General features: G+C 43.3%; 1 protein-coding gene across 1 annotated transcript; it reads left to right on the forward strand.

The window, feature by feature from the left end:
- The first annotated feature begins 2,081 nt into the window (after nucleotides 1-2,081).
- Nucleotides 2,082-11,138, forward strand: srpra (SRP receptor subunit alpha). Its single transcript, XM_083696163.1, has 14 exons — nucleotides 2,082-2,396; nucleotides 2,930-3,013; nucleotides 3,107-3,270; nucleotides 3,577-3,731; nucleotides 4,857-5,022; nucleotides 5,219-5,369; nucleotides 5,496-5,638; nucleotides 5,787-5,905; nucleotides 6,032-6,118; nucleotides 6,328-6,500; nucleotides 8,930-9,143; nucleotides 9,294-9,457; nucleotides 9,744-9,842; nucleotides 10,065-11,138. Exons 1-14 carry the CDS (start codon nucleotides 2,274-2,276, stop codon nucleotides 10,191-10,193), a joined length of 1,971 nt encoding a protein of 656 aa, XP_083552289.1. The 5' UTR covers nucleotides 2,082-2,273; the 3' UTR covers nucleotides 10,194-11,138.
- Nucleotides 11,139-11,178: the final 40 nt, after the last annotated feature.

The raw sequence follows: 11,178 nt of genomic DNA on the forward strand, positions 1-11,178 counted from the left end.
GGTATCCCTTTTCTCCTTCTTATCTAAAACCCTAGAAAATGCTGTCTTTAACCAACTGTCTCACTATTTCCTTTAGAAAAACCCCTTCACCCTCACAAATCCAGCTTTAAGGCTGGGCACTCGACTGAGACTGCTTTCCTTGCTGTCACGGAGACCCTCCACTCTTCCTTCCTCTCCTCTGTTCTCATTCTTCTGGACCTGTCCGCTGCATTCGACACAGTAAACCACCAGATCCTTCTCTCCACCCTCTCATAGCTGAGCATCTCTGGCTCTGCACTCTCCTGTTTTGCATCCTATCTGGCCAATCACTCTTACCAGGTGACGTGGAGAGGGTCACTCTCCTCTTCACCACCCTCACCATTGGGGTCCCCCAGGGCTCCGTCCTAGGGCCCTTACTGTTCTCCTTTTATACCAAATCCCTTGGCTTTGTAATTTCCTCACATGGTTTCTCCTACCACTGCTACGCTGATGACACTCTTCCTACCTGGAAAGCCTGCCCTCTCCAAGACTTCTACATCACAGTCGACTCCACCACTGTGACCTCCTCCCAGACAGCCAAGAATCTTGGGGTGATTCTTGACAACCACTTGTCCTGTGAGGCGAACTTCACAGCGACAGCACGCTCCTGTAGATTCTTCCTCTACAATATCCGAAGGATACGTCCTCCTTTGTGACGATACATCCTCACAAGAGAAGCAGCACAACTCTTGGTCCAGGCACTTGTGATCTCCTGCCTTGACTACTGCAACGCACTATTGGCAGGGTTCCCCACCTCCGCCATCAGACTGCGGCTCCCCATATCACCCTCCTCCTCCACACCCTCCACTGGCTCCCGGTAGCAGCTCGCATCAGATTCAAGACCCTGGTGCTCGCTTGCCGGGCGGTAAAGGGAACAGCCCCTCCCTACTTGTCAGCCCCCAAACCCCTGCTCAATAACTCCGCTGTTCCACCTTGGCTGGCCGTCTGGCACTGCCGCCTCTACAACGCGCGTCATGCTGTTCAGTCACAGCTTTTCACTGTCTTGGCACCCCGGTGGTGGAGTTAGCTTCCCATTGCTGTCAGGATTGCAGAGTCACTACCTATCTTCTGCCGTAGACTGAAGACCCATCTCTTCAGGCTACATCTTGACTGTCCCTCCTAAAGACCTCTTCACCCCCCACAAACCCTCTGTACAGTTCCTCTACTGTTAATAATAACAATAAAGACATAATTATAATAATCCTTCCTTCTTCTAGCATTGTGATTACAAATGGCACCTGGTCCTAGCATAAATGTTTGCTTATGATGACTGATGTATAGATGATTCACTTACTTTAGGCAAATGTACTTGTAAATCGCTTTGGATTAAAGCGTCTGCTAAATGTAAACAATTTAAATGTAATGAACAATGTTTACTGTTTGTCATCAAGTACAGTGCAGGCAACAACAACAACAACAACTGTAGTACAGTAAAACAGCGACTATTTTTGTACACAGTCTTGTAACCTTAACATTTTTACGAAAACATAATACCCTTTAATATGCTTTCCTGTAAGGTTGATATGTCATTAATAGCAGCACGTACATTTTGAACAGTCAAATCTTTGCATTGAAGTGAAATCATGGACTGTACAGCATCTCCTGTATATATTCTTACTTCTGGTACCAGCGTGTCATACCAGACCATTATATTTCGAGCCACTAAACTATCTTCTCATTATAGCAAATATTTGCTTGAATCAAAAATATTATATAACATATATGTGTGTGTATGTATGTATATATATATATATATATATACACTCACACACCAGAAGTAAGAATGTATACAGGACATGCTCTATCGAGTCTTTGTACCGTCAATGATTTCACTTCAATGCAAAGATTTGACTGTTCCAAACGTCCGTGGTGTTATTAATGACATATCAATACGGTTTTTGATTCAAGAAAATATTTGTTATAATGAGAAGATAGTTTAGTGGCTCGAAATCTAATATATATATATTGCGCACTGAACTGCGCAGCCGCAAATGAGAAATCCCCGGAAGAATACGTCATTTCCTAGTCCTGCAACTGACGTGTCTAAAAAACAACAGTAGTGGTGGTGGTGGATCAAGACTTAGAGGATTTCTTTTGATCAGATACTGTATATCTGGTAAGATTTCCTATTTTGAGGGAGAGGGCACTTAAAAGATTAGTCAGATCATTAATTTATTACGGTTTTTCGCGTTTCACATTTGTGTTAGTTTTTGTTTTGTTTATATTGGTATTATCGTATACTACGTGGTGGCAAGATGCTGGATTTCTTCACCATCTTCAGTAAGGGGGGCATAGTGTTATGGTGTTTTCAGGGAACTGGAGTGACTGAATCCTTTACTGGGCCTGTCAACGCGCTGATCCGCTCAGTGATCCTGCAGGTGAGTAGCACTTGAACACCAAGTGACAGCTGTCATGTTATTATGCTGTCTAGCCATGTGTGTGGTCTCATTGTTATTTTTCAGCATGCGACAGAGCGTAGCCAGCGCCTCATCAACAAGCTGGCTTGCTAGTTTTGGTTGTAAGTTCTATCGAATGTGCGAATGTACAGTTTTAGCTGTGTAGCCATTGAAAGAAAACAATAATGTTCCTAAACTTAAAGTCTTTCACTTACTGCTGGGCCTGGGCCGTGCGAGTGTGTTATTGCTGCTAGCGAGCTAGTAATGCTAGCTACTATGCTCAGCTTGTCAGCTGATTGCGTAATACCAGACATGGGACTTGTGAACTGACAATGGGTGACAGGCCTACAGGTTAGCGTATTATTTTTTGTCACACAAGACAATATAGAGTTAGATATCAGGAAATACAATACTACTCCCTTAAATGTCTTCAGGATATATTAAATGTTGTAAATTAGGGGATGAAACCTAACCTCTCTTATATTTTGTTGAATCTCACAAATGTACTCATTTAGGAACGCAGTGGGAACAATTCCTTTACTCATGATGCCCTGAGTCTTAAATACAAGCTCGACAATGAGTTTGAGCTGGTGTTTGTGGTAAGTTGACTAGTTTATAAAATTGTAATCTATCCATCATACAGCTGTTGCTGCCTCAGGCCATATCAACCATGTCTCTCTAATTTTATGCAGGTGGGTTTTCAGAAAATCCTTACGCTGACTTATGTGGACAAATTCATAGATGACGTGCAGCTCCACTTCAGGGATCGCTATAAGAATGAGCTTGAGCAAAAAGGGGCTCTTAAACTTTTGAGCAACAACTTTGAGTTTGAGGATGACTTCACCGTGCTTCTTCGGTAAGCAAAGTCAACAGCACCCACTTCAGGATACCACAAATGCAATTGAAACACTAATCATTGAACATATTCCTTTTTTATAGTTTGGGAGAGTAGCACTAAGATCATCTATGGCTATGGTTGAAAGGTGATCTTAGCATCAAGTAACAAGCATGCCTACAAAGACATACAGTATAACATGTTATCATATTTCAAATATTGTGTGTCAGAGAGCATGTGGTTGCTTTTTAATGTGTGCTAGTGAAACATGATCATATGTACTGTACAATGTTGTGGTATCAATGTGCCTGTTATGTTGTACACTAGTGAGGCGGAGGAGAGCAGCAAAGCTCGAGGCCCCACCTCCATGAGGACCTTCACTGAGTCCCTCAAATCCCAGAAAACTGTGAAGTCCATGATCGAGACAAAGGGAGGGGATAAGGGCAAGGAACAAGGTGGCAAGAAGAATAAAAATGTTAAGAGTAAGGGTTAAAACCAGACTATTACAATATTGTTGTTGATATGGTATGCAAAATATCACTCATAGTTCTTTACAATCTTGTCACTGTTTGAGGTCAGTTCAGAGAATAGCCTACTTTTTCATGTTATTATTACAGTGAAATTAATTAGTCAGACTGCAAATGACACTCTACTTACACTAAAGTCATCTGAAATCCTGACTGTTGCTCAGGGTAAGGTGATTATTTAAGATTAAATGCCCACTAAAGTGAAATATGTAATTTCCAGTGTTTTGGTTTGAATTTGGCTTCACCAGATCAAATTAGCATTACACAAATATGAACAATTAGGTTTCTGTCATTTTCCAGTACTCTTTATGTAGAAGTCTAGCCCTGCTACTCTCCCTCAAATGCTCCGTATTCAATGGATGTGATTTAAGAGGTTATGCGTCTGTCATCACGACCTGCTCAAGTTATACTTCAATAGGAAGTGTGCCCTGGGTAGTAAAATAAACCAATCATATAATTTATTTACATTTTACCTCCCTCCCATTTTATCCAGCACTAGCATTGTACACATTGTCAGCTCCCGGCAGGTACACATAACAGACGACTCTAGATGAAATTGGCCATTTAGAATGTTGTGGTAAAATTCAGCAAGACTGTTCAGAATGCAAATGTAGCTTAAGTTATCTTGTTGTTTGACTTGGCACAGTGTTGTATTTTGCAAGCTAGAAAAAAACGACCTGTTTTAGGCTGCTAATGAGTTGGTCAACATTACAGCCAGCTAAAAAAACATTGAACCTAGGTCCTAGGAATGTAAGGCTTATGAGACAAACTGTCAATCAAAATTGTGAGCATCATGCCCAGTCAGTCGTGTAGTCTGCTGGCTTGAGAAATTGTGATAAGCAAAAAAGCTACTACTTGCATTTTAATTGTAAACAATTAAAGTATGTAACCTAACATTTACCCAGAAATGATTTGATATGGAAATCAAAGGCCCTTTAGTGGGCCATTAAGAAATTCAGATTATTATTGTCCAATAATGCCCCCCCCCCCCAATGTTGATGTTTATGGGGAGACTGGTCATGTTTTGTATGGCTGTGGTTGACTTTGTTTAAATGGACATTCCTCTGGTTACTCCCCTAGCTCCTGCAGTTGAGCCTGTGAAGGGGGAACAAGCAAAGGCCCCAGCCAGTGTCCAGAAGACAGTGGAGAATGGCAATCAGGGCTTGACCCAGGAGGAGATCATGCAGAAGAAGAGAGAGGAGTTCTTCCGAAAGCGCATGGGGGTGGCACCTGTGGAGAAGCCAAGGTGAGTGTGGTATTATTTGAACACAATGTAGTTAAAGCTCCTTTTGGAACGTTATTGACCCCTACAATGTATTTTATTTAGTGTCCTCAAAGTGTTTTAAAAAATCATTGCAAGAATTCTTTATGCTTAACACATTCTCTAAAATGTTTGGATTATTATGCATCATGAATTACTGTATTTCACCCTTGGCTTACAGTAAGTCCCCCAAGCCCCAGAAACCTAAGGGGAAGGAGAAGCGGGTGTGGGCTAATGGTGGCAGCAGCACCAAGGAACTGGACTACAGTGAGAGCCATGGTAATGGTGCCCATGATGCTGGGGACCAGGCCCAGGACACTCAAGCTGTCCCGGTATGTGTTTATTAGTTTATACCATGTAGAGCAACCTACCTTTAGGGATGCTCTGGTGGAATCTGTGTTTCAAACCATGATTCAAAAGTGTTTTAGATTACTCTTATACCCATATCTTTTCCTCAGGGAATGCAGCTAAACTCAATGAAGGGTGACTTGCTCACTGTGGATTATGAGTCCAGCGAGGAGGAAGATGAGGAGATGGAGATGGAGATGGAGATGGAGGAGGAAGAGGAGAGAGTGGTAGTTGCTAACACCAACAAGAAAAGGTGATACTCTTATATTATTGTGTCTCAGACAATAAGTAACAATTAAATTCAATAAAGTTGTTTGAATTGAATTATTGTGTGTCTAAGATCATAAGAAACATGGCAGAATAAGTTTATACCTGTCATTTTTTCTCAAATTTTTCATTAGCCCCAAAAAGGGTGCTTTTGGGGGAATGTTTGGAATGCTCAAGGGCCTGGTTGGTTCCAAGAGTCTGAACCAGGAGGACATGGAGCCAGTTCTGGACAAGATGAGGGACCACCTCATCGGTATGGAGTCCTCTCTGTTGTATAGGCCATTTCAGATCAGTGGCATCCCACATTTCGGCACAGTCAGACCAAGTTTTCTAGACTCAGTCATGTTCATTTAAGATGCTTGCTTGTGTTGTGTTACAGCTAAGAATGTAGCAGCCGAAATTGCCTTCCAGCTCTGTGACTCTGTAGCCAAGAAACTGGAGGGCAAAGTCATGGGCACATTCACCAGTGAGTACAGTGCAAACACGTTGCTACCCACCCATGTTAAGAACGATTAGTTCACCTGTGGAAGGATTCAAGTGAACAGACCACCACCCCTATCACTATATTCACCACTAGATTGCCTCATTCAGAAATGCTAGTTCATAGTAAATGTCCTGAACATTCTAAATGTTCAATTCTAAATGTTCTTTCTCTCTATCTCTCTCTGTGTCTAGCTGTGGCCTCTACTGTAAAGCAGGCCCTGCAGGACTCTCTGGTCCAGATCCTGCAGCCTAAGAGGCGTGTGGACATTTTGAGAGACGTCCTGGAGGCCCGCAGCCAGCACCGGCCCTTCGTCGTCACCTTCTGTGGGGTCAACGGGGTCGGCAAGTCCACCAATTTGGCCAAGGTGAGATCTGCCATGCCTAAGGGCAAGTGTCTGTTTAAGCCCCTGTTATACCTACAACCTTACCTGTTACCTGGTATTTAAAACCTGGGTTTTCTCCTCATAACCTCATTCAGACCACCAGCCCTAATTGCATAGTATACAATAATCTAATCCTAGCTGGCACCTTGGATTCTTGATGACCCCATACCCTGGAACTTTGACATAGATACATAGGTCACCGATAACCCATGAAGACCACTCTCTGACAGGTAGACAAGGGACATTTTAAGGTATGGTGTCTGACTGGAAAGGGGACTTCCATCTTACCTCACCTCACCTTACCTTAACTCACCACATCCACCACATGCATTTACAAAACTGGGTGATGCATGGCCATCTTTTAGTGGCATCATCCCAATCACCAGATACTGTATACAGAGATGAAGCCATCTCAGTACACGTGTTTTCATTGTGTTTAGTTGTGACTATATACAGTAGTACAGTAGGGTATTTGTGTACATATTTGTGTACATATATTTGTGTACATATTGTGTACATACAAATGCAGACACTTTTTATACTTAGTCCCCCTATTTCAGGCACCAAAAGTAATGGGACAATTGGCTTGACAGGTGTTTAGTGTGTTCCGTCACAACATTTGTACAGGCATGAAAGAGTTCAAGATTCAAGATTCTTTATTTGTCACGTGCATACAAGTATACAATGAAATGCAAAAGTGACAGTGCCACAGAGTAGTGCAACAATACAATACGTTTTAAAATAGAATAAAATAAAAATAGAAGTACTAAAAAATATACAGTATGGACAGTATAAACAGTATAAACAATATGAACAGTATAAGCAGTAAGCAATATAAACAGCAGATGGATGATTATGTGTGTGCATATGTGTTATGATGTCAGTGAGTGTGTGAGTGACTTGAGGGGGGCACTGGTGGGGTCATCGTTGATGATTCTGATGGCGTGGGGGAAGAAACTCAGCCTTGGCCTCTCTGTTCTTGCTGCATGACAGTGGAGGCGTTTGCCTGACCGCAGCGGCTGGAACAGTCCCTTTTTTCGGGTGGTGAGGGTCCTTCATAATCCTGTAGGCTCTGGTCCTACACCTCCTGGTGTACAGGACATGGAGAGGGGAGGTTGGAGCTCCCATGGTCTTTTCTGCCAGGTGTACCACCCTTTGCAGAGCTCGCCTGTCCTGGGCCGTGCTGTTACCGTACCAGACGGTGATGTTGCCAGCCAGGATGCTCTCCACAGCTCCAGAGTAGAAGGACTGAAGGATCCTCCGGGAGACTTTGAATTTCCTCAGCTGCCTGAGATGGAACAGGCGCTGCCTTGCCTTTCCCACCAGAGAACTGATGTGGGTAGTCCAGGTCAGGTCTTCTGAGATGTGGACTCCCAGGTATTTAAAACTGCTCACCCTGTCCACAGCAGACTCACCGATGTCCAGCGGTGTGTAGGCCCTTAGTTGTTGTGCTCTCCCGAAGTCCACAATCAGCTCTTTTGTCTTGGAGACATTCAGGATGAGGCTATTCTCCTGACACCAGAGTGACGGGTCCGCCACCTCGTCCAGGTAGCCTTTCTCATTGTTGTCTGAGATCAGCCCCACCACGACTGTGCCGTCCGCAAACTTAATGATGGAGTTTTCGCTGGACTTAGCCACACAGTCGTGGGTGTGCAGGGAGTAGAGGAGGGGACTAAGGACGCAGAGTTGTCAATTAGTCTCGTATTAATTCTCGGCTTTGTATTTGCCTTTGGATTCTGCTATTGGTGTCTGTTAAAATGAGGACCAAAGAGACGTGAATGAAAGTCAAGGAAGCCATTATGAGGCTGAAATATCAGAAACAGCCAAAATCTTACAGCAAACCACCCCATCTGTGAAACATGGTGGAGGAGGTGTTATGGTTTGGGTGTGTACACTAGAACTGGCTAACTCGTCTTAATTGATGATGATGTAACTGCTGATGGCAGTAGCAGAATGTATTCTGAAGTGTACAGAAACATCTTGTCTGTATCATGTATCATTTCCTGATGATAAGATTTGAGGCAAAAATACCTAAAAACAAACAACAATTGAAGATGCCTGCAGTACAAGCTTGGTAGAGCATCACCAGGAAGATGTCCAGTATCTGGTGGGGTCAATGGGTCGCAGACTTCAGGCAGTTATTGCATGCAAAAGATTGTCAACTAAATACTAAACATGTATGCTTAATTTGGACATTATATTAATCTATCCCATTCATTTTGGTGCCCTGAAGTAGGGAGACTATGTATAAAAAGTGTTGTCATTTCTAAATGGTGAAACCAATACCTACACAAATGCCCTAAAATATAAGCTGAGAATATATACTGTAACCTGTAAGTGTTTGATTTCAAATCCAAACTTTTTGATCCTGTTGCGTTTCTGATGCCCACTCTTCCATCCTCTGTGTACAGATCTCCTTCTGGTTGATTGAGAATGGTTTCACCGTGCTGATCGCCGCGTGTGACACGTTCCGTGCGGGGGCCGTGGAGCAACTGCGTACCCACCAGCGCCGCCTTAACTCCCTGCACCCTCCTCAGGACCATGGGGGGCGCCCCGTAGTGCAGCTCTATGAGAAGGGCTACGGAAAGGATGCTGCAGGCATCGCCATGGAGGCTATCGCCTATGGTAACCATACCCACCTACCATACTTCTAGATGCATAAGCTCCAAAGTCGGTCAAAATACCACAAGTAGGAGTAGGGCCTTGTTAGACATCCATTCAACCATATCAAGTCCAAACCTTCTCTCTCCTCCTCTGCTATCTGTGTTTCCCTAGCTCGTAATCAGGCCTTTGATGTGGTACTGGTGGACACTGCCGGGCGGATGCAGGACAACGGCCCTCTGATGACAGCCCTGGCCAAGCTGATCGCTGTCAACATGCCTGACCTGGTGCTCTTCGTGGGGGAGGCTTTGGTGGGCAACGAGGCTGTGGACCAGCTGGTGAGAACCCTGATCACTATTATCATATACTATATTGTAATACGAAGAGTATTCTGTTCAAAAACCTGGCACCAAGAAAGGCACCAAAATTAGTCCTCCTATGATTTGCAACCTTGCCTTATAAATAAGGCTGTGTGTTTTCATGACTGTCCTGCAGATGGCACTGCCTGTGCTATTGATTCAGGTGGTTGTTTCTCATACTTAGGTTGAAAAATATGTTTAAGTTCCTATTTGCACAGCTGCCTATTGGGCAGTTCACATTGTATAACCAGTGTGATGATTTCAGGTGAAATTCAACCAAGCCCTTGCTGATCACTCCATGTCTGATAAGCCTCGCCTTATCGATGGAATTGTTCTCACCAAGTTTGACACCATTGATGACAAGGTATTTCACCCAGTTACAAAAGTTACTTCGAAACAACAACTTTTAGTGTGAAATTAATTCTATACTGTATACAGACAATGGTTATATTGACTGGAACCTTCTTTGAAAGGGGTTCAATTCTGTCAATGACCTCACTAATCTTCTCAGAATGTGTCACAAGTGTCCTTGATGGTTCTGATTTGAGGCTGGAAAGCTGACATCACTCTCTCACCCACCCCGCAGGTTGGTGCTGCTATCTCCATGACCTACACCACGGGCCAGCCCATTGTATTTGTGGGCACTGGGCAGACTTACAATGACCTACGCAGTCTCAACGCACGCGCTGTGGTGTGCGCCCTCATGAAGGCCTAAGAGCTGCATCTGTGTTGTTCACCATCATGACAAAGCCAACCAACACTACGCTTTGAGATGTCTGGTCCTGCTCTCCTGCAGCTCCAATCCTAACCAACCCCTTCATTGCACCAAACAAACGCAGCTCAAACACGCATACAGGCTTCCTCCCAGCTCCATCCGGGAAAAGGGCAGGTGTTGACTTTCAAGCCAGAATGGAAAAGAGAGAGAAATTGCGCTAAGTAGAATTTCCTTTGCATCATCTGTAAACTGTTGGGCCAAATCAAAAGTACCTCAATTGTGCTTTAGCTTTACAATGACACAAAACTTGAAGTTATACAAAAGAGATTGTCTAGAATTTTATCCAATCAAATTGAGCCTAGAATATTTCCTTGTCCTCACTTTATACATACACAGATTTTTCAAATTCACTTCCTAGCATTTTGTCAGTTTTCCCCCTTTTTAATTTTACAAGAGAAGGTTAGGTCTGAATGATTGCTGGATGACATATTTCAGTAACCACTCTGGCCCAGAGGAAAGCTTAGTGACCATAGTGCCTATCCCTCTCCAGTCTCCCTCAAGCAACCTCACTGCATGGTCTATAAGAATGGTATCTCCTCGATGCCCCCCTTTTTCCTCAGCATTTGGAGACTTGGATCCTTCAGTTTATGGTGGAGGTGAAAAGAGAAACCTTTTGTAAATGTTTATTTCTTACAAGTCCAGAGGTGTTAAGGGACCACACCTGTGTGTGGCCTATTGGAGCACTAGGTTTCTAATTTAAGTTTTAAAATTTGATTTATTTCCCATTATAATTTTGAGAATGAATACAAGTCTTAATTTCTCCTGTCCCTTTAATTTGCAGTAGTGCAATAAAGAGAGAATCGAGAGTTATACAGAGATTTGTCATAATTTATGAGAATGTAAACATTTCTAAATAAAGCTGCTATGATAGCCTGTAACAACGTCTTGATTTGTTGTGTAACCTAGGTCTCTTATATTATGTAAC

This window comes from Argentina silus, assembly GCF_951799395.1.
Source record: "Argentina silus genome assembly, chromosome: X".
Lineage (NCBI taxonomy): Eukaryota > Metazoa > Chordata > Actinopteri > Argentiniformes > Argentinidae > Argentina > Argentina silus.

Excerpts from the sequence above, each read along its gene's own strand:
- srpra (XM_083696163.1), top strand. The coding sequence starts at position 2,274 with ATGCTGGATTTCTTCACCATCTTCAGTAAGGGGGGCATAGTGTTATGG. Across the intron at positions 3,271-3,576 it reads GACTTCACCGTGCTTCTTCG|TGAGGCGGAGGAGAGCAGCA; the intron begins GTAAGCAAAGTC and ends GTTGTACACTAG. Across the intron at positions 5,023-5,218 it reads GCACCTGTGGAGAAGCCAAG|TAAGTCCCCCAAGCCCCAGA; the intron begins GTGAGTGTGGTA and ends CTTGGCTTACAG.